The 26,248-nt window shown below is 40.1% G+C and overlaps 1 protein-coding gene across 3 annotated transcripts in view; it reads right to left on the bottom strand.

The window, feature by feature from the left end:
* The window catches only part of PIEZO2 (piezo type mechanosensitive ion channel component 2), a 319,421-nt gene that overhangs the window by 116,231 nt on the left and 176,942 nt on the right, over positions 1 to 26,248 (bottom strand). For all 3 annotated transcript variants that reach the window (XM_086609198.1, XM_086609196.1, XM_086609197.1), the window contains exons 5-7: positions 25,332 to 25,494; positions 9,664 to 9,874; positions 6,548 to 6,761 (exon numbers count right to left, since the gene is read on the bottom strand). In XM_086609198.1, coding sequence (XP_086465324.1) covers positions 6,548 to 6,761; positions 9,664 to 9,874; positions 25,332 to 25,494 — 588 coding nt within the window. The remainder of the gene's footprint in view (positions 1 to 6,547; positions 6,762 to 9,663; positions 9,875 to 25,331; positions 25,495 to 26,248) is intronic.

Here is a 26,248-nt window from a genome sequence, read left to right as displayed (position 1 = left end):
GTATGTAGCAAAAAGAGATGGGTATTAATAACCATGTAAAGACCAGCAAGGGTTACAAATTCTTCCTAGCAAAGCTGGGTAAGTTTACACTGACTTCCCTGTTGTCACCACTGGACTTTCACCAAAATCTGAGCTAACCATTTTAAATCAATGTTGAGTACAACTCCACTATAAAGTGAACACAGCACGGAGGTTTATTACATGCCTGCTGATGAGTGAATCTCCAAGGAATCCCTCTGAATAAGCGTTGAAAGAGGTGAATTCATTCTGGATGAATCTTTGAATGCCCGTGTGGCAGACACTAAGCTGGAAATCTCACAACAGTGAGTAGTTTTGCAACATTTCCAAGGCTTTCTTGCTACAACTGACTGGGAACTCCACCACTGGTTCTCCTATCACATTTGGATATTACAGACAGTGTTATAAGAATAGTTAAAAGTGTGAAACTGAAAACAGTCAAAAAATAACTAAATATTAATGTTTTTCAGTCTTGAAAAAAGTTCAATTTGTAATGAAATTCTGAGCGGGGTTCACTAAATAGAATTCTTTCTTTCTCAGTCATTTTGAGCAGTTTCTGATATAAACCATACCAGCTTGTTCCAGTGAAGTAAGACACCACAAGACAACTAAAGAATATGCAAGGCTTGTTAAGAACCAGTACACCTTCCTCTAGGAAAGAAAAACAAACATAATGGAGAAGGTTAGAAGATGTACCATGAATTTTCCAGTATTCCTTGGTTCACCTACATTTTCAACTCTTCTGCCATCCTGTCATAAATTCTGGTAACTGTCTGCTCACCAGCCCCAGCTATAGGTGTGAATCTTTCTGAACACCAGATATACATTATTAGGTAGTTAATAAAAAATGAAGACCACACTGGCTCTGATGGTTCAGCAAATGGACTGTTTACTGTGTAGTGCAGAAAAATTTCCTAGCCTAATATTGAGAAACTCACTTTGTTTGGCACATAATATCCTGGGACAAAATATCTTTTGGAGAACCATGCAATTCAGAAGAGCACTTAGAATCACAGAACCAGAGAACAGCCCGGGTTGGAAGAAACCTCAAAAGATCATCTGGCCCCACCTTTCATGGGAAAGGGAGCCTAGATGAGACCATCTACCCTGGGCTACCTCACAGTTTAGAAAGAGATTACAATAATAGCAAGGATGATTACTGTCTTCTGTCACCGAGAGTCTGAACTTGCGTTCCTAGGCTGTTCGCAGAATCATTCACTGCCTTTGCAAAATAATGAAAAAAAAAAAAAAAGAAGCAGCTGAAGATAACGTTCTAAAAGAGCACACAGGCTAAAGTTGAGTTAATCATCTCCTAAACGGTGGTGCACTATACAGCTAATACAAAACTCAGCTGCAAAACTTTTATATGAATAAGATTAGCTGTTATTCCTCTGCAAGAGAGAAATCCTGGCTCTCGAACCTAATCTGGTCATAGTGACAACGGTGGTGACTGGTCTGGTTTGAAGCATGGTTTGAAGCATGCTCTGCGACTACAAAGTCTGCTCTTGCTGGTAGAGGATGATGGAAACAGAAGGATGGCAGTGCAATGTCCTTACACGGCATGTTCCCAGGGCTCTCTGCCCTGGCAGCAGGTGCTGTGGTGGTAAACAGCTGAAAAAATCAGGCAGAAGGCATGAAAGCTTTTGCAGCCAAAGGGCAGCTCAAAATACCCCATCTCACCAAACACTGGCTTGTGATCAAATTACAGGGCAACTCCAAAAACCTCAGAAATTCATATGAAGGTAAGAATATTCTGCCTCTCAGAGGTGAGCCACCTTTGAGACAGGTGCCAAAGATGATCTGCAGCAAGCACTAATGGTGGCTGCAGCTCAGGTGAAACATGTTGCCCAGCTCTCAGCTCCAGTGGAGCTACAAAGGCAGCAGGAGATCAGTGCCAGGCCCTGCAGAAAGGCAAGATGCTGCCAACAAGGTAATCAATCAGCTCCATCTTGCTATTTTGGCAATATCTGCTCTGCTGCTGAGATTTTTTTAGCACATTCAACCTCTAATTTAGAAAAAAAACCTCACAGCTGCATGTCCTACCCTGATCTAACAACTCCAGGAATATTTTTGAGACTGTGCTTAAGCATTTATTCATTTATTACCCTGGATAAACAGAGCATTTGGGATACAAATTCTGAATCCTGATCAAAGTTTTCAGGGAAGTCCAAATGGAGGATTTTGGACTGGACTCAGATAAATTTCAAAACAAACTGGATATTTTGAATCTACCATCTGTAGCAAATATCAAGATAATACTCCCCCCCAAAATAAAACAGTAATTTAAGTAAGTTTATTAATAATCACTGTAAAACCTATTTTAAAAGTCCTGCTTAAAGAGATTCATAAGCATCTTTCAGATGCGAATTTCCTGTTGAAAAGACAGCCTTAGGTTAGATTTCCCCACTCAGATTGCAACAAAGCTATCAATTGTGTAATTTCAAATTCCCATCCACTTAAAGAAGATGTGAAATCATGTATCACTCCCAAGCGGATGACACTCCCTGGACTCCTAGGTTTGCCTCACTTTATAAGCGTGATGCCTTCCCATAGATGAAACCATTCGTATTTAAACTATTTGAACATTACTTACCTAAAAACTACCAGTAATAGAAGACAGAACTAAAACTCTAAGAAAGCACGAGAGTTTTAATTTACTTCGGATTACTGGATCTCTAAATGAATACACTTACAAGCACAGTTTTGGACAGGAGTAACTTTACTGACTCAGGAAAAACTTCATACCACTGCACTGATCCTATTTCTTCATGTTGGCGAGGCCTTACCATTGCCCTATTACACCCTTTTGCCAAAATAAACAACATCAGGAAGAAAGGAGGCAGTGATCTGAAAAATGACAAACATATTATTGCATATTTTTTCAGGCTGCGGCACTGGGTACATAATTTCTTAAGTCATTTTAGCTGATTGTCTTGTTTTTATTAACTCAGGTGAAAAGAATTTTATGGCAGAAATATGATATTTTCACGATTTTGCTTTAAATGGGTACTTCTTGCTATTGTTTTTCCACCTCTGTAAATCATCCTTTTGCAATACGGCAGCAAGCCAACACAGAAGATATCTATTTTAAATGAAGTTATAAAATGAGTGTGGACATTTTATTTGACAGAGATCAGCTGATATTTAACCAGTGTTAATTTATGCAACAAGATAACTAACCGAAGGGCAGATACAGCCTTATTTACACAGGTCCTCCTGAGCCATTCAAGACTACTCTTTCTGAGGCAATTAAAGCACAGCCTTGAATGACTGCTGCTCACTTTTCCACTATGGGCTGGTCTAGCAGAGACAGCTTCATGCAAGCTCTGCTGCTACCAAGCCTACCCTTGGCACATCGGCTATACTTCAGACTTTGGTACCCTGTACATTTTCCAACCTGCAGATCCTAGCGCACGCTGGATGGCATTTCAGTGTGTGTTTGTGTTTATGCCACTTCTATCTGCACATCGCAGAACCAGAAAGCCACAACTATGGCAAATACACAGGGTTTTGTTATTACAGTACTCTGGTTTTAGGGGAAGTACTTTGCTTGCAGAATTCCATAAGGTTTCAGGAAAAAACATGTAAATCACCGTGTTTCAGACTATCCCTTTCAAGAAAACTGCTTTCTTCTGATGATACTGTTAGGTCACTTCTTACAATCACGAGTGCTGAATTTTGACTTGAAGGTTCCTAAAAGGAAGGAGCAGCACAAGGATGGTGCAAATCTTAGCTGAGGGATACTATTCACTTGAGAACTTTCCAGCTTGTTCGGGTAGAGTTTAACTTCATTTAGTCTGAAACCAGTCAATACAGTGGCAAGCTGAATGCATTACTACACAGAGACAACACTTTTTTTATTGATCGGAAACAACTCGTACATTTGTTGGGAACCTGAGAACTCAAACCCAGAAACACCAATGTTAGCAGCTCTTTCGAACATCAGCCTTACACTCAGCCCAACAGCAGTAGTTTTTGTATCTGTCCTTGCATCTGTGGAGAGCTTAACCTGAGGATTGAGCCCTCAAAACTTTACAGAGGTACAAAAGCCCTTCTTCCTTATGCTTCAGCTCCCTTTCTTATATGGATAAAGGCCCGTTTGTAATGGCACTAAAACTAACGCATGCAAATACAGCTACCTGCTGTATTTTTTTTCCTTACAGTGAGTTTATTGCAACTAAATAAGGAGAGCTCATACAACTGAGTAAGTATGAGAATGATCTGCTGTTCTCCTCTTGCAAAAATACATTAAAAACCATATTCTGGGTGAGAATAGCAGAGAAGAATTTGGGAAATCGGATTCTTTTCTCAGCGTATGATTTAGCCATGGAAGCTTCTCCTTAGTATTAGTGGCAACTCCGTATATTTAGCTCTTCTTCAAACCAAGATGATACATAAAACAGCAAGGTATCAATTTTTCCTAGGATGAAAAATATTAAAGTATTTTTCTGCACCATTTCAGTTCATGTGTCTCTCATTTTCCTCCTCTTGCTACTGCTTATGTATCAGTCCTAACCCAATCATTAAAAATCATATTAGTGGCTTTTCCTCACTCAGATTTGCACTTCCAAGCACCAATAACACCTGTCTTGATGCTCTTCAAACACATCTCCCTAACAGTAGACCACAGCAGAAAGAACTGCAATTAAAGAAACAAGGAAGGTGCATTTACTGCACCTTCTGTTGAGTTGTCATCAGTGTTTTGTATATTCAAATATAATTTCCTATGTAATTTAGAACATCAGTCCCTCACATGATATCATGTGTAAAAGGTCGAGTACCCAACAGTACCAGTTTGAGAGAAAATGTGCAAGAAGATAACATCATTTTCTGCTACAAAAAGGTCAGTATATACTCCGAAGTCCAACACTGGGACTTTTTTTAACCCAAATTCTGAAGGTGCTTTTTGTTTCTAAAGTGAGACAAAGGCAACTTGCAATCAGATTTTTTCATTTCAAAAATTAGTGACTAAGTTAAAGTGGCATATTGGTACTGAATGAAATATTATCATAATGTAGAACTACATTATTTACAAAAAAAAAAAAAAAATAATTACAGAAAAATAAGTTTGAGACTGATTTAATTGAAAATTAGAGTAAATAAAAATTAAAGTATTTTAAAATTAATAATAAAAATAATAAAATGAAGAAAGATACTTTTACAAATTATGCATATGAAGAAAGTTTCATGTATTTTAGCAAAACGGTACTAAACACATACTTCCTGTCCTTGAGAAAATGTTATTGCTATCTGGTGGTAAAACGTTGTGAGATGTTATCCGCATAGCCAAATAGTTGAGAATCTTGAAGCTATGTTTTGTTTCTTTTTGTAATACACAGAGAAAGCAATGTAAAGGTTTTAAGGGAGTTGTAGAGCATTTTAGCTACTTGGTAGTAGAAATCATCTATTCACCTCTAGATGGCACAAAAGAACCTAAACTAAGCAGATCTTTTCTGACTTTTCAGGTGTTATGCCCTCCCAATCAGCCTCCTCAAGTCAGCAATTCCAACACCACAAAACACACATCTATTGACCTAATAAAATGTCAAAATAAGTATTAAAGTGTCAGCTACTGTAGCTAAGCAGCTTATTTTTTTACTGCTTTTAATGAAGTCCATTGAGATATAAATCATTAATTGATTCTCCTCAGTATATCTAATATCCTTTCACCTTCAACTTAAAATACTTAAAAGGAACAATACACTCACTACAAATAAAGTTAAGGCTTACATTTAGTTTAACATAAGGATTACTACGGTTCCAAAAATACGTACCATAAAACCAATTTGCAATCATAATCCAGCAGAAAATAATAAAGTAGTAATGAGTAAAATACATCCATTACTTCATCTTATTTTAGATCACAGTATAAAAGCATGTAAAAAATTAAAGGGTCAGTGAAATCACATCCAATCAATATTTACTGCAGCAGTAACTAGAAATGCTGCTTTTTTTATTTAAGCAATGTAGCTGTCGATATGAATGTAACATGGTCATGTTCCACATGACCAGAGGGAATTTTTATATTAACAGTCTAATATTATGCACAGCAAATGAAGTACCACAGCAGCTCTCAGTTTCTGCACATAAGGTTGGCACCACACATGGATTTTGCCCCAGTTAAGACACAATGACATTAGCCCTCAGAGCATTTCTTTACCAAAAACAAAAGCATATGCGTACACTGCCCTCACATCAATGCCGCTACCTATTTGATTTATCTCCTGTCTCAGTCAAATCATCCTCACTCACATCTGAGAATCATTCTGACCAAAACCGAAATCACCTTCACCTCCCAACCGCCCCAGCTCTCTGCATACAGTTGCCCAGGGGGGACTTTAACTATTCTATCTTCCAAAACCATTCGGTCTGAAATGCTTCGACTCTTCCAAAACTGAAGACAAAACTGAACACAAAGTTATGCACAAAATTTGTCAAAGCATTATGTGGAAGAGCATTTGCATCATCATGTGATAACAGAGCATTGCATTATGTGCTGGCAATTAAACAGAAAAGGAAGTTCTCTCACCTGGCATAGAAATCTTTTGGTGGAATGACCTCCTGAAAGAACTGTAGCTGGTACAGATAAAGTCCAATCAAGTGCCCCGCACTAAATATAGCCATTAAAACACACAGACAGCTGAATATCAGCGGATCAAATGCTTGGCAACAGGACCACCATGTGCACAGGCCCAAAAATACAAAGAAATACACAGCTGAGGTCAAAGATGGCACCATCATACCTGTGAAAATAAAAACATGGAGGGTTGGAAAAGTGTGGGGAAATACCAGCATTTGTTAAACCTCTAAATATGACAAGAAGTCTATTAAACAATTTAATCCATTTTTTCAATGCTAATTAATACAATTAGCTCTTAAGACTGTTATTAACTTGGAGACTGAGAAAAGAATCTTTTTTTGTTCAATTCACTCATGCCATATCTTAGCACTTGGTACACAATCACTCTCCAAACCTTCCTCTGAGATGAAATCTTTGCTTTCTAAAGATGTTTAATAAAGCATGGAAAAAAACAAAATGTGTTTCTGGGCCTGAGAGCACTGAGAGCACTGGTGCGTTAGATTTCAAAATTAGTTTTAAGCACAAGATGCTAAAATGGCATGACACAAGAACAATGAAAAGCCTTCTATAAATCTTGAGATACCTTGAAGTTACTAAAACAAAAAAAAAATCTGATGTATATACTGAAAATAAAAGGTATCTAGAGAATATTCAGTAAATGTAAGATTTTTTTTTTTAAATTTTTAACTCTTAGAAACTTGTAATTTACACACGACAAAGATTCTGCTGTCATACACATGTATATTGGTTTTGCCTTTGCACAGGTAGCAGAGAATTTCAATTGTAAAAAAGTCTAACTGGTGAAGGAGACTCAATGCTCTGTGGGTAGTCCACAAAAATAAGTGAGGAAGCAGGAAAAACACAAGTGTCTAAGAGTGGCAACCAGGAGAAAATGACATGAGAGAGCTTACATTCAGCATACTGGTCTAGTAACAGGACCGATGCGAAAAGGGACGCCTGCCTCAATTCATTTTTAAGTTTTTCATGAGTGCATGTGGAAAAGCCACCTTCCCTCAGGGCATATCTGCAGGCTCCCGGTGGCCTGTGACTCCGGTGCACCCGCTGGCCCTGCAGCTGGGCCACTCGCTCTGGCAGAAGGGCTCGTGCCTTGCCCAGCACTGGCTTGCTGCGCTTTTCGGGGGCTGCACGCTGCGGGTCCGTGCCCAGCTGGACTGAATCCAGGCACTGCCTGGGTGGACCTGGGACATGCCTGAATGGTAGCCACCGGCATTTCCACCCATGGACTTTGCAGAGCAGAGTCTGTGCAAGAGGGAAGGGGAGAGGGGGGTCTCAGGAGAACAGGGGCTTCACGCTAGATTTTATTGACAGAAATTGTCAAAAGCTGGGGTGGTCACAACCACCGATGCTGGGCAAAATATGTGCACTGTAAGGACTCTTCGTCTGCGGTCATTTTGCCTGAGCTTCATCATTACATCCTTTCGCATCACACTTTAGATCAAGTCGTTAGACTAGGGTGCTTTGCCTCTGCTGCAGCTGGTGTTTCCATAGGCTCACAGATTTAAAAGCATGACAGGACCACAGGGATCATCTATTCCAACTGCCTTCATGATGGAGGCTGTAAAACTTCACCCAGCAATTTCTGCCTTAAGGCTATAACTATTTCCTTCCTTCTTCCAAAGAGATACTTTGTCTTTATTTAAACACTTTAGGAGAAGGAGAATACACTATATCCATAAAAAAGTTGTTTATTATGGCCAATTACTCTGGCTGTAAAAAATTCAACACTTATTTCTGGTCTGAAATTGCCTAGGTTTACCACTTAACTATTGGCTTGTATTATATTTCTACTAGATGAGATGTCTATTAAAAAAATGTAGGCACTTTGTACCTTTGTCGTTACTTTAAGGCTGCAGTCAAATCACCATCTTTTTTGTTCTTGGCACAGTAAGTAAGGAAATACTTAACTAATTAAGCTCAAGGTTTCTCACTAGAATAAAGGATTCCCAGACCTCAAGTCCTTTTTGTAACTCTCCTCCAAAAACCTCCCAGTGTGTGTTGGAGACCCGCAGACAAGCTGCCCAATGCCACTCAGGAGAAATTGCTCCCTGCCACTGCTGTGTGATCCTTCTGCTTCACCCTCCCTGGGTGACGTTCACCCATGCGACTTCAGAATGGCACTGAAACCATGCTTATTTGTCTTTACCTACCAGGTGTTTTTTTTTCTTTACTCTATGACATCTCTCTTCCCTGATGTCAGGTCCCACAGTGATTCAAATAACCTACTTTTTTCCCCTTTTTAGATTTACTACTTTGCATTTGGCTACATGTAAGGCTGTCACATAATCTTACCTTACTGAAGGAGCCACACCTGACCAGTCCTCGTCATTCAATACCAAGTACTTTTTGTATCATCGTTTTATACTTCATATACTCGTAACTTGTATGTTAAGTATACACTTCTACTTCATATCCAAGGTCTCCATTCAAACATGTGAGTAGGCAGATAAATGCTAATTTACAGTTGCATGATCCAATTTTAAATTCATTCAATACAATCCACAGTGCTTTTGTACACTTCTAGTCCGTCTGTAGCTGATTATGTGGTACTAAATCAAACGTCTTATAAAAGTTGGCTATATCATATCAAAACAGCTCCTTTTACCCTCCACATCAACAACCAACCTGAAGACTGCTTATCACTCTTTTTACACACCGCATGGTCGACCTATTAATCTTTTCTATTTTTCCTTTTTTTTTAAAGGCTATGTGAATACAGTTCCTTTTTACACTTGGAAGTGAAAGAACCAAATCTATGAATTCACATTATAATCACTTATAATATGCAACCGCTCACCATTTGGTTATAACAGTAACTGTGAAAGTCACATATGGAACGATAGGGCCACACAGCATTAGTACAAAAAAATTAAGCAACTCAGCATATTCCAATGCCTGCCAAAAAGTTAATTTAAATAAAATCAGCAGCAATTTCTTTTCTTTTAAAAATTTCCATTGTTATTCCCCCAGGTGCCAAAGCGCTGAAAACTCATTTGTTAAATACATAATCTAATGGGCTCTGGAGGAAATTTTTCAAATGCACCAACCTGCTGAACCAAGTAAAATTGTAACAACAACTTTTCCAGTGGTGATTATCATGTTGCCAATAAACTCCCTCAGTCTGGACGCTAGGGAGGCGATTCTACGCAGCAGTTTTAATTTCATGGTTTCCTCAAATTCTGCTTCACCACAATCTTCATCATCCAGATCCTCTTCATATATCAAAGCATCATCCGGCTCTAACTTTTCTCTTACAGCCTGAAGGAGGAGGGGGGCAAGAAAAAGAGAATGCAAAAAAGAGAGAGAGAGACAAAGGAATTTGAAATTAAAAGAGGGGCAAATATTATTTAACATGGAAGTCCGCTTATAATCTTTTGATTATGTGCAAGTTACAAGAGAGCTATGAAAGATGTACTAAAGCTAGAGTTGTACATTGATGGCTCCTGCTTCAGATCTGTCTCAAGAAAAAAGGGATGTTAAGGATTGTTTCCAAGACTGCAATCCTCCTACATGTGCACAACAGGCTGCTTGTTCTTTTTTGTATGAAATTTGGGTTGGTTTGCTCAGCATTCTTACAATTTGCTATCCATTATCTGTTGAACTCCTCTTTGGCTCAATGGCTTCAGGTATAAGCTCCAGCCACTGCACACAAGGTCCTTGCTGGTTGACATTCTTCAACAAACCTCACTTTTCAAATTCTTCCCCATGAATCCTTCTCAGACTTTAAATGCAAAACCTAGAATGGGGCAAGTGTGAGTGGTCTGAGATAGGGCAACAAGGGCTGAAATATATGGACTGATAGCTCACTGGTGACAGAAGGGCAGTTTAGGAGAGAAAAAATGCACTAAGCAGAGGCTCAAGGAGAGAATGAGAAATGGTGAGGTTGGCTGATGCTGAAAGAACAAGAGAAAAAGTGAGAAAGAGAGAAGTAGTGAAAGGTTGAGTGATCTGCAACAGTTTAGCAGGGGAAATGAGACAGTGGCTTAGAACTACACAATGGAAAAAGGAAAAGAAGGAAACGTGTAAAGGCCCCTCATACTTGAGCAGTCTGTTAGGATTTGGCAGTGGCGTTCCCCATCAAGTCTCCATCACATCTTGGACACCAGAAGACATACACAGCTATTGAGTGATGCAGTCTAAATCATCAGCCCACGGTGAGAAACTGCAGGATTAGCAAGAGGCCCACCCAGAGATACAACTTATGGAAAAATTAGTCATTCACAGGCACGTAGGGGCATATTTAAAAAAAAAAAAATCATAGTTTTGAGCCAGGTTTTCATTTGGTGTAATACAGCATAGCTTCTTTGGCACTAATCTGAACTTGTATTAGCTAACGTTAGTTCTGGACAAGCAGTATCTCTGTGTGTGACAGCGAGAAAGAGAGATTATTGATATTCTTCATCAGAACAGCAGTTTCATATTTACTGGTGACCTTTGTCAGCAAAAAATTCCACACTGACAGATAGGATTGCAGTAGGAGCGTCTGAACTCCCAGCCTACTTAACCAAATTCTTCAGTACCATTTTGTTGCGTAGATTCCCAAAGGGAAGAAAATTCCCTCTGGGCTCCTTCATTTCACGTCTAAGCTTGGTGCCAACTTTCTCCTCTTACTCTGGAGCATTAAGAAGCTTGTGAATGCCCAGAAAAAGCCTGCTTATTCTCAAGAGTATCTATTTTACAGATCATGAAATACATATTAATATAGTAGGGTTGATTTGGGAAATCTACCTTTCTCTTGGAAACAGCTGGCTATTTCACTAGCCATACCCATTATAAATAGAGTATACTAGCATTTCAATCGCTTTTTTATTGTCATCATTCACTTAAATCGCTCTCAACATACGAATGATTAGCTCCTTATGCAAAATAATGGAGAGGAGATGGCAGCCTAAACATGCAGTCATCACATCTCGAGCCATGCAGCATAAAGAGGCATTCTGTCTGTTCATCACTGCTGCGCGCATCTGAGCTCCTATCTAACCAGGAGCTACTTAATATTCAGAAACAACGCTGCCAGTAGGCTGAACGACACATTATGCTCTTACTTCTGCCACAGCTGTTTCACTGAGAACACCATAAAAAGGGCAAAAGTTATGACTGTTTCTGCTGTGCTGTAACTACCAGATGAACCTCTCCTCATCTAGTCTTTGAGGGCCAATCCTGCTCCTCCTGGACTGGCTCTAGTGCTCTGTGCCTTGAGCTTAATATGGCTAATGGACAGTGAAACTTTTCAATAGTGTTCATATCTGAGACTGCTGGACATTTAAAGGTCATGAAATGGCACACTTATCATACATAGGTCCGTGTGATGGAGATCCTTGTTGCTTCAACTATTGCTTTCAATTTGCTGAAGACAACATGCCTTAAAATGTGGAATTACATACAATGTATAGAAACAATTTCAAAATAAGTAAGTTATTCCATGGGACACTGTTAGGACTCATATCTCTATGAAAATCACAAATCTACATTGAACATGAAGACAGGATTCATACATTTATTACAGCTTAAGCTGAATGGGACTTCTACCTAAATTGCTGAGATAGCACTTAATTATACATATGCAGGTATAGGAAATAAAAGCCTGAAGAGTCACAAAAGAAAATAATAAAACATTATCCATGCAGAAGCATAAAATGTTCTTGAGGGAAAAATGAACAAAATACAAATATTTTTAAGTGTAAATTGGAGGAAAATACACAATTCCTTCAAACAACAAAAGAAAAAAGAGGACATAAAAGTAAGGAAATCACATAAAAACAGCCCAATGAAAGGTGGGACTTAATATCCTTTTCTGTCTCTTCCCTCTATCTGCCTCCCACACCTCAAGTGCCGAACACCAATTTCACACCTTGATCTCCTCAAAATGGGTCTTTGGATTTTTCTATCATGATAACTAGGGCTATAATTTTTTAACTTGACCAGGCTAATCTTTCTTGCTTCATTGATCTGACGCACCTTTAGGCTACATTTTGTTTTAAGAGTTCAGTATTAATAACCTAGTACTGACAGGTATGACACAGCATGCCCAGGGAGAAGCACTAGGAAAGAGGATGTTTCACTGGACTAGGACACAGCTGAAGAGGAGATGATGGTCCAAAATTTCGATAGACTGAGGCTTACAGACTTTAAGCATAGCTAAAAGCTTGCAAGTTGATGAGTTACCAAAGATGTTAACTTTCCTTGTACTTTCACTTTTATTTAAATATGAAAATATGAATTCCAAATTCTACAAAAGAGTTAGGACCTCACAAACACTCACAGGAAATGCAAAACAACCTATTTCTGGTGTTACTGAGATCATCAGCTGTTGGAAAGAAAACTTTAGGATTCTGAACCCCAGAAAATACCAAACTGATTTCCCAAGTTTTCCTTCTAAAACTACAAATCTCTGTTTGGAGATGGGGTTCTTTAACCACCCTCCTCAGTTTAGGACAAGTTAGCAAATGGGAAAACCCATTCATCAACAACAACTATAATCTGCAGTCCTAGAAGCTTTTCCAGAACAGATGTACACTGTTTGCAACTTTTCAGCACAGCCTGAATTATCAATGATGTGCAAGGATTGCCTGGTTTCCAAGATCAGGGCTTTGCACCAGCATGTTCCCTAGAAGAGGTGGGTTAGCTTCTGCATCTCTCTCTTCCCTATCTGTAAGTGCTTATAAGGATGATACTTCAGTCCTTATACTGCCTACCTCCCAGTGGTGTCATTCATGACTCCGTCGAAGGCTATTTCAGCGAAAAGACTGAGAGCTAAACAACTATAGGTTTGATACGTTTTTGTATACAAACATATCCGCTTGTAATTCAGTATCCAAGGTGAAGTCAAGTATCTGAAAGGCCATGCTCCCTTCCTGAAGTAGTTGAAGAGTCATGTTCCAGTGCATGTCAAAAAGACAAACTTTAGATTCCCCCGCTCTCATATTCACCACCCACCAACTGGATTATCTGGGACAGCTTTCCAGTTTCTCACATTGGGCACACCAAATTGCTGAAGGCAGGCAAACAGTGAACAGTTTTTACATTCAACATGGTGATAATGTGCCTGTTGTTTTAACACTTTCTGATGAATAAATAGCCATGCAAGTACACGCTCATCACAGAACACCATTACTCCAGTCAGACTGTTTTGCAAAGCTCTTTTTACTACGTGGATTAGTCTAAAGCTACAAACCCATGCTACATAGGCTACAGTTAGAAAAATACTTTTACTTCCATAATAAATTACTTATAATGCAATTACAGGATCCCTGTGGATGCTGATTAAATCAAATAAACTTCTCCATTCGAGGAGTATAGAGCATTTGTGAAGCCATAAACATGTGTTTCCATGACCTTTGCTCTGCAGAGCAGGGCCCCAGGACTTTCTATAAACAAACTAAATGCAGTTTAGGTTTTTCAGCAATCGTGTGGAAGTCCCAGGAGTATTTATTGTACAACACTTTTTTAAATTGCCAAATCAAGATAGAGAACAGGCGTGGAAACAGTACGGCCTCTGTGGCAGCTATGGCAGCTACTATCGCGGCCAGGGCCAGAATGTCCATTAGCTACTTTGGGGGTTGCTTTATTAACATCCAACTTTCAGATGTTTCATCTGGTACAGTACAAACCCTATTGCGCAAAGATATCCTCTAGTCCCAGAGATATGTTTGCTAACAGGAAACCTTAACTCCAACCTAAAACTCATTCTTGCTTCAGAACACTCCTTGCTTTGTACTTACATTTAATGGTATTGTGTCTGTAACCACAAATTTGCTTATTTATTCACTTTTGATTCTAAAGGGGACATGAATGAAACTCTTCAAAAATTTAAATAATGAGAGCAACAAAATTTAACTAACTAGAATTGTTATAACTAAGGATATGCAGTCTCAGAGAGGACGCAGCTCCCATTCCTGTGAATGCATTGCACTAATTACCGGGACCTCTGAAATGTGCACTGCTGAGCTCACAAGAATAAGTTCTCATGAGAGTTCAGGTGCTTCCTCCTTCCAGTTGGCTTGTAAATGATGTACAAATAGCCTCTTTTGCAGAATTTTGACATTTCCTCCCAGCCAGAACCAGGAAACAAACAGAGAGGAGTGAGAAAATGAAAAATAAGCCTGAGGAAAACATACAGTTAAGTGAAGTTCACCAACTATTTTTAACACGTTGCTTCTAGAATTTTTAACAAGGGTTAAACTGATCTTGCTGTGTCAGATCGATTTATCAATTTATCTATTATGTGGGCATTTATAAAGTTATAGAGATGCAGTGATAAGCCTCATTGTCAAACTTAATGTCGAGATGACTCTTTGTGTTTTCCAAAGGTCTGGATCAGGTGGCAAAAACACAACCTGCAATTAGATTGCGTGGCAGCACTGCCATGCTCCCAAGGCAACCTGCTTGTCATGTGGTTATGCTCTGCAAAGTACCTCTGTGGAGAGCCTGAAACAACCTCCTGAGGATCAATGCATGAGTTCACTGACTTAAACACTTTCTTGTTGCCTCTGAAATGTCAGTGGGACTAGTGAGGCTGCAGGGTTCACCCCAGGTCTCAGCTGCTCCCCAGAGCCTGCTTCTTCCTGGGACTCCCTGCTGCAACCTTACCCAAACAGCTGCAAGTACACTGTTTTGGCACGAGGGCAGAGTTGTACATTGAGACAGACTCTGCTATTTATTGCTGGTTTATATGCTTTATTTATATGCTTTCAAGATCTAGATTAGCTTGAAGGTGCCTGGTTTGGTTTGCAGAAAAGATAGGCGAGCCCACTTTGTCAGGAGATGAGAGCAAGCAAGCTGCAACACAGACCGCCTAACCTGAACTCCTGGCAATTTTAATCGAGCTCCGCAGGAATACCTCTAGCTGTAGCACCCCAGAGCGCAGCACAAACTCCCTTGCTCCTGATAGCCACATCAGTCCAAATTTCTGGACTTTCTTTTCATTTTAAAAACCTTAATGCTTACATTGAACAGTGAGATTAAAGAATGATGTGACACAAGCTATTTGATTCAACCATGTTAGTGCCAGTAGAACTATAGAAATAGCCTCTGCTATCATATTGGTTTACTTCAATGTCCTCCACAGTGCCTAAGCTGGTGCATTCAACCTAGATGAAATACATCATAACATGATTGAGTTCCTATTTTTAAACTTGCTCAAAAAGCCTTTTTTTCTCCCCCCAAAAAAAAGATGTTTAACCTTTATCTTTAAAATGAGACAGTTATAAGAGTAGGAAAAATTCATTACCAACCTGCCTTTATGATCAGCACATACTGTAAAAATGCATAGAGAAAAAATAATCAAAATAACATCATATTCTTTAGACAGGCCCAACTATGAGCACAAAAGCTGGAAAAGAAATTTAACCGCTACTTGTTTTATCATCAAAGGAACTGCAAGCCCTTAATGAGATATAAATGACTGTAGTTCTAACCTGCAGTCAATACCAAACTGTGTTAAGGTAACCATTTATTGAATTTCCAATTTTGTAAGAAATTGAAAAACTCTACAGTTCTTCTGAAAGTGTCAGCATATGAGGATGGGGTTTCCCTGCTTCTTCTAACATAGGATAGACACAAAAACTTCCACAACAACAACTCCCACCTCATTCTACTTGAGCTCTATAGAAATGGGGCTGCCTAGCAACAGAATGTTCTTTAAGATCATCTTGCATGAGATATACGTGGTGCTCCAAGGCAGCTCAGGCGGGTCTGCAGAAAGCCAAAGGGGAACACCACTCTGCCCACGCACAGGGGGTGCATGTGGAGGGAGGGCTGCAGGCTGCAAGCCACAATAGAAAAATAAAACCCCTCTCAGAGCTCAGCACGCTATCTTGCAGGCACTGGCTGACTTAGGGGAAGACCCTGCTAAATGAGCTGAATTCATCAAATGCAAGACAACTGCAATGAACATTTTGACAGATGTAAAATTAATGAGGTAGAGGCATTCTGGAATGTAAATAGTATTCTAAAATTTATAGTACACAACTGAACCACTAAATAGAAAAATCCTAAACTACCTATAGATCTTACTGAAAAATTTTATAACTAATGGATCTGAAGTGTGCTAAAGCTTGGGTTAAATGTCTACATGGTATCAGATAAATTCATCAGGGATGTACCAACAGAAATAACTTTCAATGTGTTAGCAGTGTTTGATAGTAATGAATGGCATATACTTCCACAGTAAAATCTCCTGTAGGAAAGAATCATTAATTACAAAAAAAGATCAGCTATTTACTGGAAGCACATAGGGACAGAGTCATTCAGAGATACAGAGGAAATGAAAAATAAAAAATGAATGAAGACAAGCACCGTTCCGAAGCAGGATAACAGGAAGGCAACTCATTAAATCCTGTATACAATAGATATTGTACTGAAAGGGCCAAAGATTATTTCACTTCACAATGTACCTACCGCACCTGAGCAAACATCATGTGATTTCAGCACAGGACTCACTTGGCTAATATGAAAATACAGTTTCACATCTTGACTTCAAAAAGCTGTCAGGCATATAAGCCAAATGCAAAAGAGAGGGGAACTCACAGGCCGAGTTTGGTCATTTGGCCTGAGACGATTAAACACCTGGTTTTAGTGAAAAGAAAATAGGAAGAGTTGGGTTATGACTACAAGACACAATTCAGTACAAGCTCTAAATGATCTAGTGCAGGCCTGTGAAGCAGCACAGCACCCATATGGAGTAATTCCCAGACCAAGAAATACATACATTGTACCATTATCCATCTTGCTAAGAATGACAGTAAACAGCCCAACCACGGTGCTGGGATGGACAGGAGAATGGAATGGGACATCTGATCTACAAGAGGATCCAAAATTACTTGGCTTCTTTTCATCTTGCAGAACAAACTTGTGCTGTGTTCATGTGCTGAGGTTTTGGTAGCAGGGGAGAGGCTGCAGAGATAGCCCCTGTAAGGAGATGTGAGAAGCTTCCCCATATTCAAAACTGGTTGGACTGACCCACCTCTGGCCAAAGCTGAGCCGATTAGCACCTCTGCAAATGACGTATTTCAGCAGGGGACAAAGGAACCCGAACCAGGTGGGACTTGCAGTGAAGAGAAGGGGGACAGCTGCCCACACTGGGCCACTACCGCTCTACTGGGAGGCAGCTGCCCACACCGGGCCGCTACCACTCTACCGGAGATGGCCATGGTGGCGTGGCTTGGAGGGCTCCAAAGTGCTCTGCTCTCAGGGCACCTGCTGGGCGGAGTTCATCCTGCTGGGACTGCTAAGGTTCCTCGGGCTGGTTGGGTCCAGCACAGCTGCAGTGGAGAGAGGATTGAGATCTGAGAGAAACAGGCATGCAGACACCAGGTCAGTGAAGATGGAGCTAGAGGAGGTGTGCTGGAGCAGAGATTCGCCTGCAGCCTGTGGTGAGATGGCAGGCAGCCCCCCTGCCGCCCGTGGAGATTAACGGAGGAGCAGAGATCCAGCCACAGCCCATGGGATAGGACTCCATGGTGGAGCAGAGATGCCTGAGCCGAAGGGAGTTCATAGAGGACCGTCTCTGTGGAAAAGGACCCTTACGCTGCTGGAGACTGTCGGTGGAGCAGAGATGCATCTGCAGTCCGTGGGAAGGAACCCCACACAGTAGTGAGTGGCTGCGCTCTAAGAAGCCATGACTCTGTGGGAAAAGCCCACACTGGAACAGTCTGATGGGTAAGGACTGGACTTAGTGGGAAGGACTCACGTTGAGGAAGTTTACGGAGAACTGTCTCCTGTGGGAAGGGACCCCACTCAGGAGCAGGGGAAGAGTGTGAGGAATCCTCCTCCTGAGAAGGAAGGAGTGGCAGAAGCAACATGTGACAAACTGGCCACAAGCCCCATTCCCCGTCCCCTCTGTGCCGCTGCGGGGGAGGCGGTAGAGCCGGGAAGAAGGGAGGGGTGGGGGGAAGGTGTTTTTAAGATCTGGCTTTGTTTCTCATTATCCTCTCTGAAGTAATTGATAACAAATTAAATTGATTTGTCCCCAGCCGAGTCTGTTTTGCCCGGGGCCATGGTCGGTGGGTGATCCCTCCCTGTTCTTGTCTCGACCCTCAGTCCTTTGGTTTCATTTTTCTCCTCTCCACCCTATTGAGCGAGGAGTAGTGAGCGAGCAGCTGTGTGGCAGCCCAGACATCAGCTGGGCTAAATCACGACAAAACTTTAAAGAAATATTTATCCCAACATATCAGAGAAATAAATGCTAGAGAAGGAAACAGCATATTGAAGCGAAAGAGAAGAACTAAAAGGGTTATAATGCAGTTATGAATACGTGTACAATCTAAATTAGATGTTTTCTAACCACCAGAAAAGCAAAATTACAGAACAGGGTCCTGTCGGGAGCAATGGGATGAAGAAAAATTGCCGTTTTCAAGATGGTGCTTTCTACCTTCCAGAAGGAATTGTATGATATAGCTGTCTGCAACTACAGCAGACTGAATTCCGTGACCCAAGAGATTCCTTCTTGTACTGTGTTATTCATCACTTTAGGCTGTCCAAAGGCAAGAGCATTCCAGGATTTTCATCTCCTGGTTAACACCTATGTATCTCAAAATTTGGAATTGAGGACTGTTAGAAGAACAAACCAGTAAGCTCACTGAAGAGATGCCACAAGAAGAATTTTATCACGTCATGTTTCTAACCAAAACAGGACAGGTGCACGCCAAAGTTGCATGCTGAACAGCCTAACAGCACTTGGTAACACTATGTAGCTGAGGCACTGCTGTAGTATAATTGCGTATTTGTGTTAAGACTTATCCAAAGACATGTGCATCAAACCAAGAGGCTAATGTAACTTGTAAACTTTTGACCCTTGTTAAGATGAGATGCATTAGAACTGTTACTGAGGGAGGCAGCTGGGTAAGGTCTGGCAAACTTCACCACTACAAACAGTGCAAGCAAACTGATGAGGGAGCCTCACCTTCTTTTTAAACCACAGAAATAAGATACTAATCCTACTTACACCATGTTCAAAGCACACTAAGACCAGCTCAGTTTGGACCAGTTCTCCAGAGGTGAAACACAAAGAAATACTGGTAACTAATTAGAAAAGGTAAGCCAATGCCATGCTAGAGATGACAATGAGAAGAGAAAAGAAGAGGAATAAAAGAGGTGTCATCCAGAAGCTGAAAGAAGCCAAGAAGTCCAATCTTGTCTAAGAAGTTCTTTTTCCTTCTTTATCACCTGTAGTATTTTCCACAGTATCTTCCACCCAAGCCATCATTTGCTACCTCTGAAGAAAAGCAAGTATTGAAGGAGCAAAAGTTGCAAATAGGAAGATGATGTTTAGAGAAATCAGAGCCAAAGGGTCCCATGTCAGCGACAGCTAATTAATTCAGGTGAATGTTTGATACTGGTAAAATAAAATAAAATTAAGATAAACACAAAACAATAAATCTTCTTAGGAAAAATATACATGACAGGCTTTAAGAAAAATCGGATGGTCATCTAGACAGGGTCATGGGCACTACTGTAAACAGCTCGAAGGAGATCTCTGCATCTGAAGGCAAGAAAAATGGCAAGGTGATAGCAACTACAAGGACTGGGACATCAGATCTTTCTCAGAGCTGAGCTCTAAGCTGAACTAACTATCCATATTATACAGGATACCCAGGTAGGTGACATGCTAGTAGAATTGTCCAACCCAACAATCTCTGCATCTAATAATGAATGTCATAATACCATCATTTAAATCAACAATAAGACCTTGACTGAAATGCTAAGGCATTGATACTCCCTGTAGCTCAAGAGAATATTGCAGAACTATAGCTCGTTCAGAAAAAAGTAATGAAAACAACAAAAGAAATTGAAAAAAGAACAAGGATTGCTTATCTTTAAAAGGACAAATATGTAAGATAATAAATTTCCCTTATACCACCTCATTCTGGTTTATAATATGTAATACAAGGGACCTTCCATAAAATTAAAGGGTGTTAAATTTAAAATAAAATCAGAGAGCACTTATTAAATTGTGGAAGTCCTTGCTTCATGACGCCACCAAAGCTAAGAAATTAATGAGGTTTTAAAAAGACTCTGGATAATTATATGTTTAACAATATTATCCAGAGTAGCTATAATTAACAACAACATATTTCGGAAGGGATTTGAAACCACATGTTTTAGGATTAAAGCCAGTCTCTCACTAGGAGAGATCAGGATACATTGTAATGTTGGAGATGGGGAAAAAGGATATTGCCTTACTTGTTTATTGTCCTTATCAGCTACTTTCAGGATGAGGATATTGGTCTAAATGGGCAATTTCTAGACTAGGAAGTCCTTGTACAAGGCATGAGACGTGTAGCTCTCAGAGACTATTCATTCTTTCCTGTACATATTGCAGTCACATTTGGAGACCTGGACCAGAAGAGAGCTCTAGATGCACTACGTGCCCAACGTAGGCGTAGGTCAAATAGCCCTGTTACTGTTTAGGAAGATAAAGCTAAGAAACTGAGCATTATGACTGTTTGTATTTGCCAAGGGACACAGAAGCCGAGAGACAGATGAAGTAATAGGCTTGAGGACACAAACCAAGTTTGTGGCCGAAGTGAGAACCATGCCCGTCCTCCTGAGTCCAGTCCAGTCTCTTGACTCCAAGCCAAGCTCTCCTCACATTCTTCCCAAAATTTAGTTTATTTTAAAATTCCTCTTTTTCTTTTTTTCCCCTCATTTTAAGATCTCAAACAAATCTCTGCCTTCCGCAGTAAAGAGGAGGGGTGGAGGCTCTGGGATCAAGCTTGCTTCAGATTATGGGACAAAGTACGGACCCAGTGGTCCCATTTGCTTTCTAGAAGAGCATAGATGAGAAACAAGCTCAAATGGGCCAGGCAGCAAATGCTGTGGGAGGAAGCTGCGTTGAAGACTACAACTGTATATTTCAATTAAGATCAACATCTCTTCTAAAGTTGAAGTTGTGCAATCTCAGACGGATTTTCCTCCCCCCATCACCGTCACTTACAATATTAGGCAATTCATCCACAGTATCAAGAAAAAGCTACTTCCTAATACCGATCAGACTGTATATACTGTATCTGCATTTTGGCATATAAACCATCATCTGCACCAAATCAAAAATGTGGTACTTTCATCTGTAGCTGGGAGTTAACTGTTCTTTCTTATTTTCTTCCACCTTTTACACCTTGTGACTGGCATTGTGCTTTTCAGCATTTGCAATTTGGGCCTCTCTCCAGCTGAATTCACCTGCTTTAAATTTTCTGAGCCCTAATAAAAAAGGGCTGCAGACACGTTTGCTCCAAGTGTGCAACCATTTAGGGGTGGTAATGAGTTGGACTGCAGCCTGGTATCTGGCAGACCTTCCTACTTCATGACTCACTGTTAATTAAAACCACACTCTTTGCTTATTCCTGGGATAGCATTACTTACAAATAATTGAGAGTCTCTCACTGCCTTACAGCCTCCTCCTTCCAGTTCTGTTCTGTAGAATACACTTTTCTGATGGAGATCTGTTTCCCTTAAAGTTGGAACAGGGTAATGAAGAAGGATATCCATTTTTCAACGAATCCTGGTTGTCCTTAATTGGGATTCTGATACTTTTTCTTATTTTGAATTGCAGCTCAATCCATGAGCAATACGATCCATTGTACTCTACAGCTGGTTTCTGGAGGCTACTGCCATGACAAAGTACAGTACAAAATTGAGCATCACAAACTGCTACTCAACTCCAGGCATTTTTTCAGCATGCCCATAGAACAACTGAAATGTGATGGACTCATGCAGAGCTTTGAAAGGTCACTTTTAGAAGTATTGAAACAATTCTTTAACAGATTTTCTTATACATAAACTTCAGAAGGAGTAGATAGATTAATTTTTCTTTTTTTTTAATGAAGCCTATTTCCATAGTATTTCACTCTCTTCCAAAGCAGAGGTCTGAGAATCACTCAATGTAAATAATTTAATGCAAAAAGTTAAAGCTGCAAGACAAATTCTCTTCTTTTGCCTGGAAAAAGTGCTGATTTCTTGATTTACAGAGCCTTCTGTGGCTAGGCATCTAGCAATCTGAAAAGCCACCTCTCATGGCTCTGTTTGAATCAGCTGATGCTTTCTTGACAAAATCTCGTACCACAGATCTCGTACCACAGATCTCTGATGACTGGTGGCAGAGACTCCCAGCAAAAGTTCTTCAGCTCTGGAACTGGCTACCGGGCTAGTCTAACAAACCTAGGACTATTTCCCTTGGAGACACAGTACCAAGCTCAACACTTCTCCTGAAGTTATTTTTTGTAGGGCAGTTATTGCTGCAACTCATTTAGCATTTTCTAATTAATGGAGTTACAGCATCAGTAGAGAGCCACATCAACATGCAGCCACAAGTATCAGTCAGCTAATGCAGAATTCAAAGAACTGATCACTCAGTTTTGCCTTTTCCAATGGACTCTACCAAGGAAGAATTGAAAATTATCAGTGAAACCCGCATGGTTTGAACTCATTTTAGATTATGCCAATATTCTCCCAAATTCAGACATTCAGCAGCATGTTCTGCAAATGCATTAGGTTCCTTACAGTCAGTCCTGCCAAATACATATTCCTAGCACATTCAGCTGCTTCTGCAGCCTCCTCCTAACCAGCAGAAATTATTTCAGGATGTTACGCGCAGACACCTAGAAAGAGAAAGCTGAAGTTTGGAAAACTGTGTTTAATAAGTATTTATTTTCCACTCTCCATTTCACTCCATCTTTAAAAACCAAGCAGATTATTCTTATGCAGAGTCATCATTTCAGCTGTGAAGATCAGAATTCCTTAAAGAATTGGAGATCACCTCACACGACAGCAACTATTATCTCTTTGCAAAAAAAAAAAAATCCTGTGATGAGAGTTTTGGGTCTCACTAAATCTAAACACAGCTGCTGTGTTCATTAAATATTCTATAATACAGATTACAAAACATAAATAATATTTGCTGGGTTTTGATGAAGAAGTCAAATACATTTACACAGATTTCTATTTGCCCAGTATCAATATTTCTTTGAAGTCAAAGTTTTCTCCTCCTTCTCCTCCCTGCTCTTCCTTTGTGAAATATTCTGGCTCATTTAGTTGCATTGATGGATTGCTCTGAGGTAGCCAGTCTAGGACCAACATAATTTAAAGCTACACTCTGTGCTATGTAACTCGTGTTTGTTAGCTCAGTTTGACTCCTTGCCTTCCAAGCAAATGAGCATTGAACCCTGCCAGGAAGCCAGCACCCATTCTCTCTGGGAGACTGAGCTTCGTTCGACCCAGACCCCAGGCTCAGGCTCACCTCTGAACCAACCAAAAAGTGAGTATCTGAACATCATCATCTAGATTCAGAGGAACCTAGGCATATCCTTTTGTTTTTCTTCTGAGCTTCTGCCATCAGATTATTCCTGTTTTATGCACGTGCATGCTTTCTTTCCAGGAGATCAAGGGCTTCAAAGAAGTCTGTTAGAGCTCACTTTAGTAAAATGCAACTCTTTTAAGAGATGGGCTGAACACAAAACATGCCCGTTAGCTACATTTCTTAATAATTCAGACGTCTCCCCTTATACGTATAGCCCCAGACTCTACCCTGCTGCTAAATCCATTTCGCACAGTTCCAACGATAAAGCAGATTTAAAGCTGATAAAACCAGCTTCCAGGAGACACAGCAAAACCTTGCCTACGCTCATCAGAGCCAGGCCTACATATCCTCCAATGTGTAGTTAAAAGCTGTAATCTTCAGGCAAACCTCAGCTGCCAGGAGAGCCTGTAAGAATTACAGCTGCAACTGAATACAAAGCACAGTCCTGATACTGATCTCTCATGTGCTAGAAACTCGACCAGCTTCTGGCAATGCCACAATCCAGACAACATGGCAACATGCAGAGAGGCTTTTTTTTCCTCTCTACAGTGGCACCAAAATGGGCAGCTGATCCCTCTAAACACTTCACCCACTTCAACATGCAATTTCCGCTTGAGATGAGCAATTTGCAGCCACCTCCCCTAAAAATGGAGTTTTGAGAGTAAAGAAAAAAACATTTCACCCATGCATAAAACAAGACAGAAAATGAGAACCAAGGCATGCTAGACAGTCTGATAAAAAACATGTTAAGATTAGCAGTAGGAATTTCTCTGCACCCTGGGCTAAATTCCCACTGTGGCTTTTTATATTATAAAATTGTTTCTCTCTTTCTGTGGATTTTTCTGCGTTCAGGGTATCTGCCATTCTTCCCACTAGTGAAATACACAGTGAACACATCAACACTTCCAGCTAAGCCATTCCCCAAAATTATCCTCAAGCTCACTCAGTATGACCACAGTTTTAGATAACTCCTTCCATGAACGTAATACACAGCAACTTTTCCCTTCTCCTCAGAGAAACTTCTCATAATCACTGAGATGCTGCTGTCATTCTTGGATAAGAAGTTTGGAAAAATGGATGCTATCTAAGAGCAATATACGTCGCAAAACAACTTTATCAGACTTAGCCAACAGCTCTGTTATAGAAAAAACTTGTGATCGACTGTCATGATCATTTCTTAAGTCAAAATGACTTGAAAAATTCAGTAGCATATCTACCACTGTTCATAAACAGCTTTGTTTTCTCGAGACGATAACAACTGTGGCTTTTCCACTTTTAAAAACAATTGTTTAGTTTCCTGCATGTAAGTTAACTTCTTAACATACCCAGTCCTCATGAAACCATTTCAGAACACATCTCAGACAGGAATGCCAAAGCTCACTATTAGCTAAAAGCCATACAGATAGAATGTGCATTCGATACCATTTCCTCATTTTCAAATTGCATGTTGGACTGTGCTGCGTCCTCGGTTAACGGCTTCTGAAACATGTTGCGGCAGATGAGCCATATTGTCAGACTAGCAATGAACATTCCAATATCTGGGACAAATAGTCTGATCACGTTGCCAGCATCTGCTCCTTTCACACTGTATGGGAAGAAGAAAAAGAGAACAACAAAGAAGCATTCGTTACTTCTAATGGCATTTTCAAGTGGAACAGAAATTTAGCTTGAGGCAAAGAAAAATCCCCCAAAACCCAGTATTAAGAAAGCTTTAGAATATTGGAAACGTAGATTGTCAAGGAGCTCTAGAAAGACAGGCATTTTTGCTCTCCAGAAGTATAGAGTAAGTCATTCCCACTGGGAGCTCACATATTCATATTTTAGTGATATTTACCATTATGATTATCCCAATTCTGAATCAATTTTGTGGAGAGCAACACAGGAACTATCTTCAAATTCAACAAGAAAGATTTCAGCTGAGTTTCTAGAAGATGCGTGTGTTTAAAGCACAATCCCTCTACTGGCATCCTTTGCAAAGACAATAGCATCCAGCTCCACCAAGGAGGTCAGCAAAGACCAGCTAGCATTCACGTCACTCCTAAGGGGTGTCATGGTGGGGGGCGAGGGGCGTGTGCCCTAATCATTCTTGGCACACAGAGGAATAACCAAAAAGTCTGTAGTACTTTAATATGTTTTATTATATTAACTGTTAATACATGAATACAACCAGGCCTCTTAAATACCTTTTGGGGTAATTAAGCACTAATATTTAAGTACAAATAGTTAGATACTAATTAAAGAGAAAGTGTTAGGTCCCCACCAGGAAGATCTTTCTTCTCCTCTGAAAGATTTGTAAGGTTGGATGAATTCTATGTAGAAAAAAAAAAAAATCGCACTAC

This window comes from Tauraco erythrolophus, chromosome 3, assembly GCF_009769465.1.
Source record: "Tauraco erythrolophus isolate bTauEry1 chromosome 3, bTauEry1.pri, whole genome shotgun sequence".
In the NCBI taxonomy this organism is placed as follows: Eukaryota; Metazoa; Chordata; class Aves; order Musophagiformes; family Musophagidae; genus Tauraco; species Tauraco erythrolophus.
The sequence above is the reverse complement of the archived record's forward strand: the minus strand, read 5'-3'. Positions and strand labels throughout refer to the sequence as shown.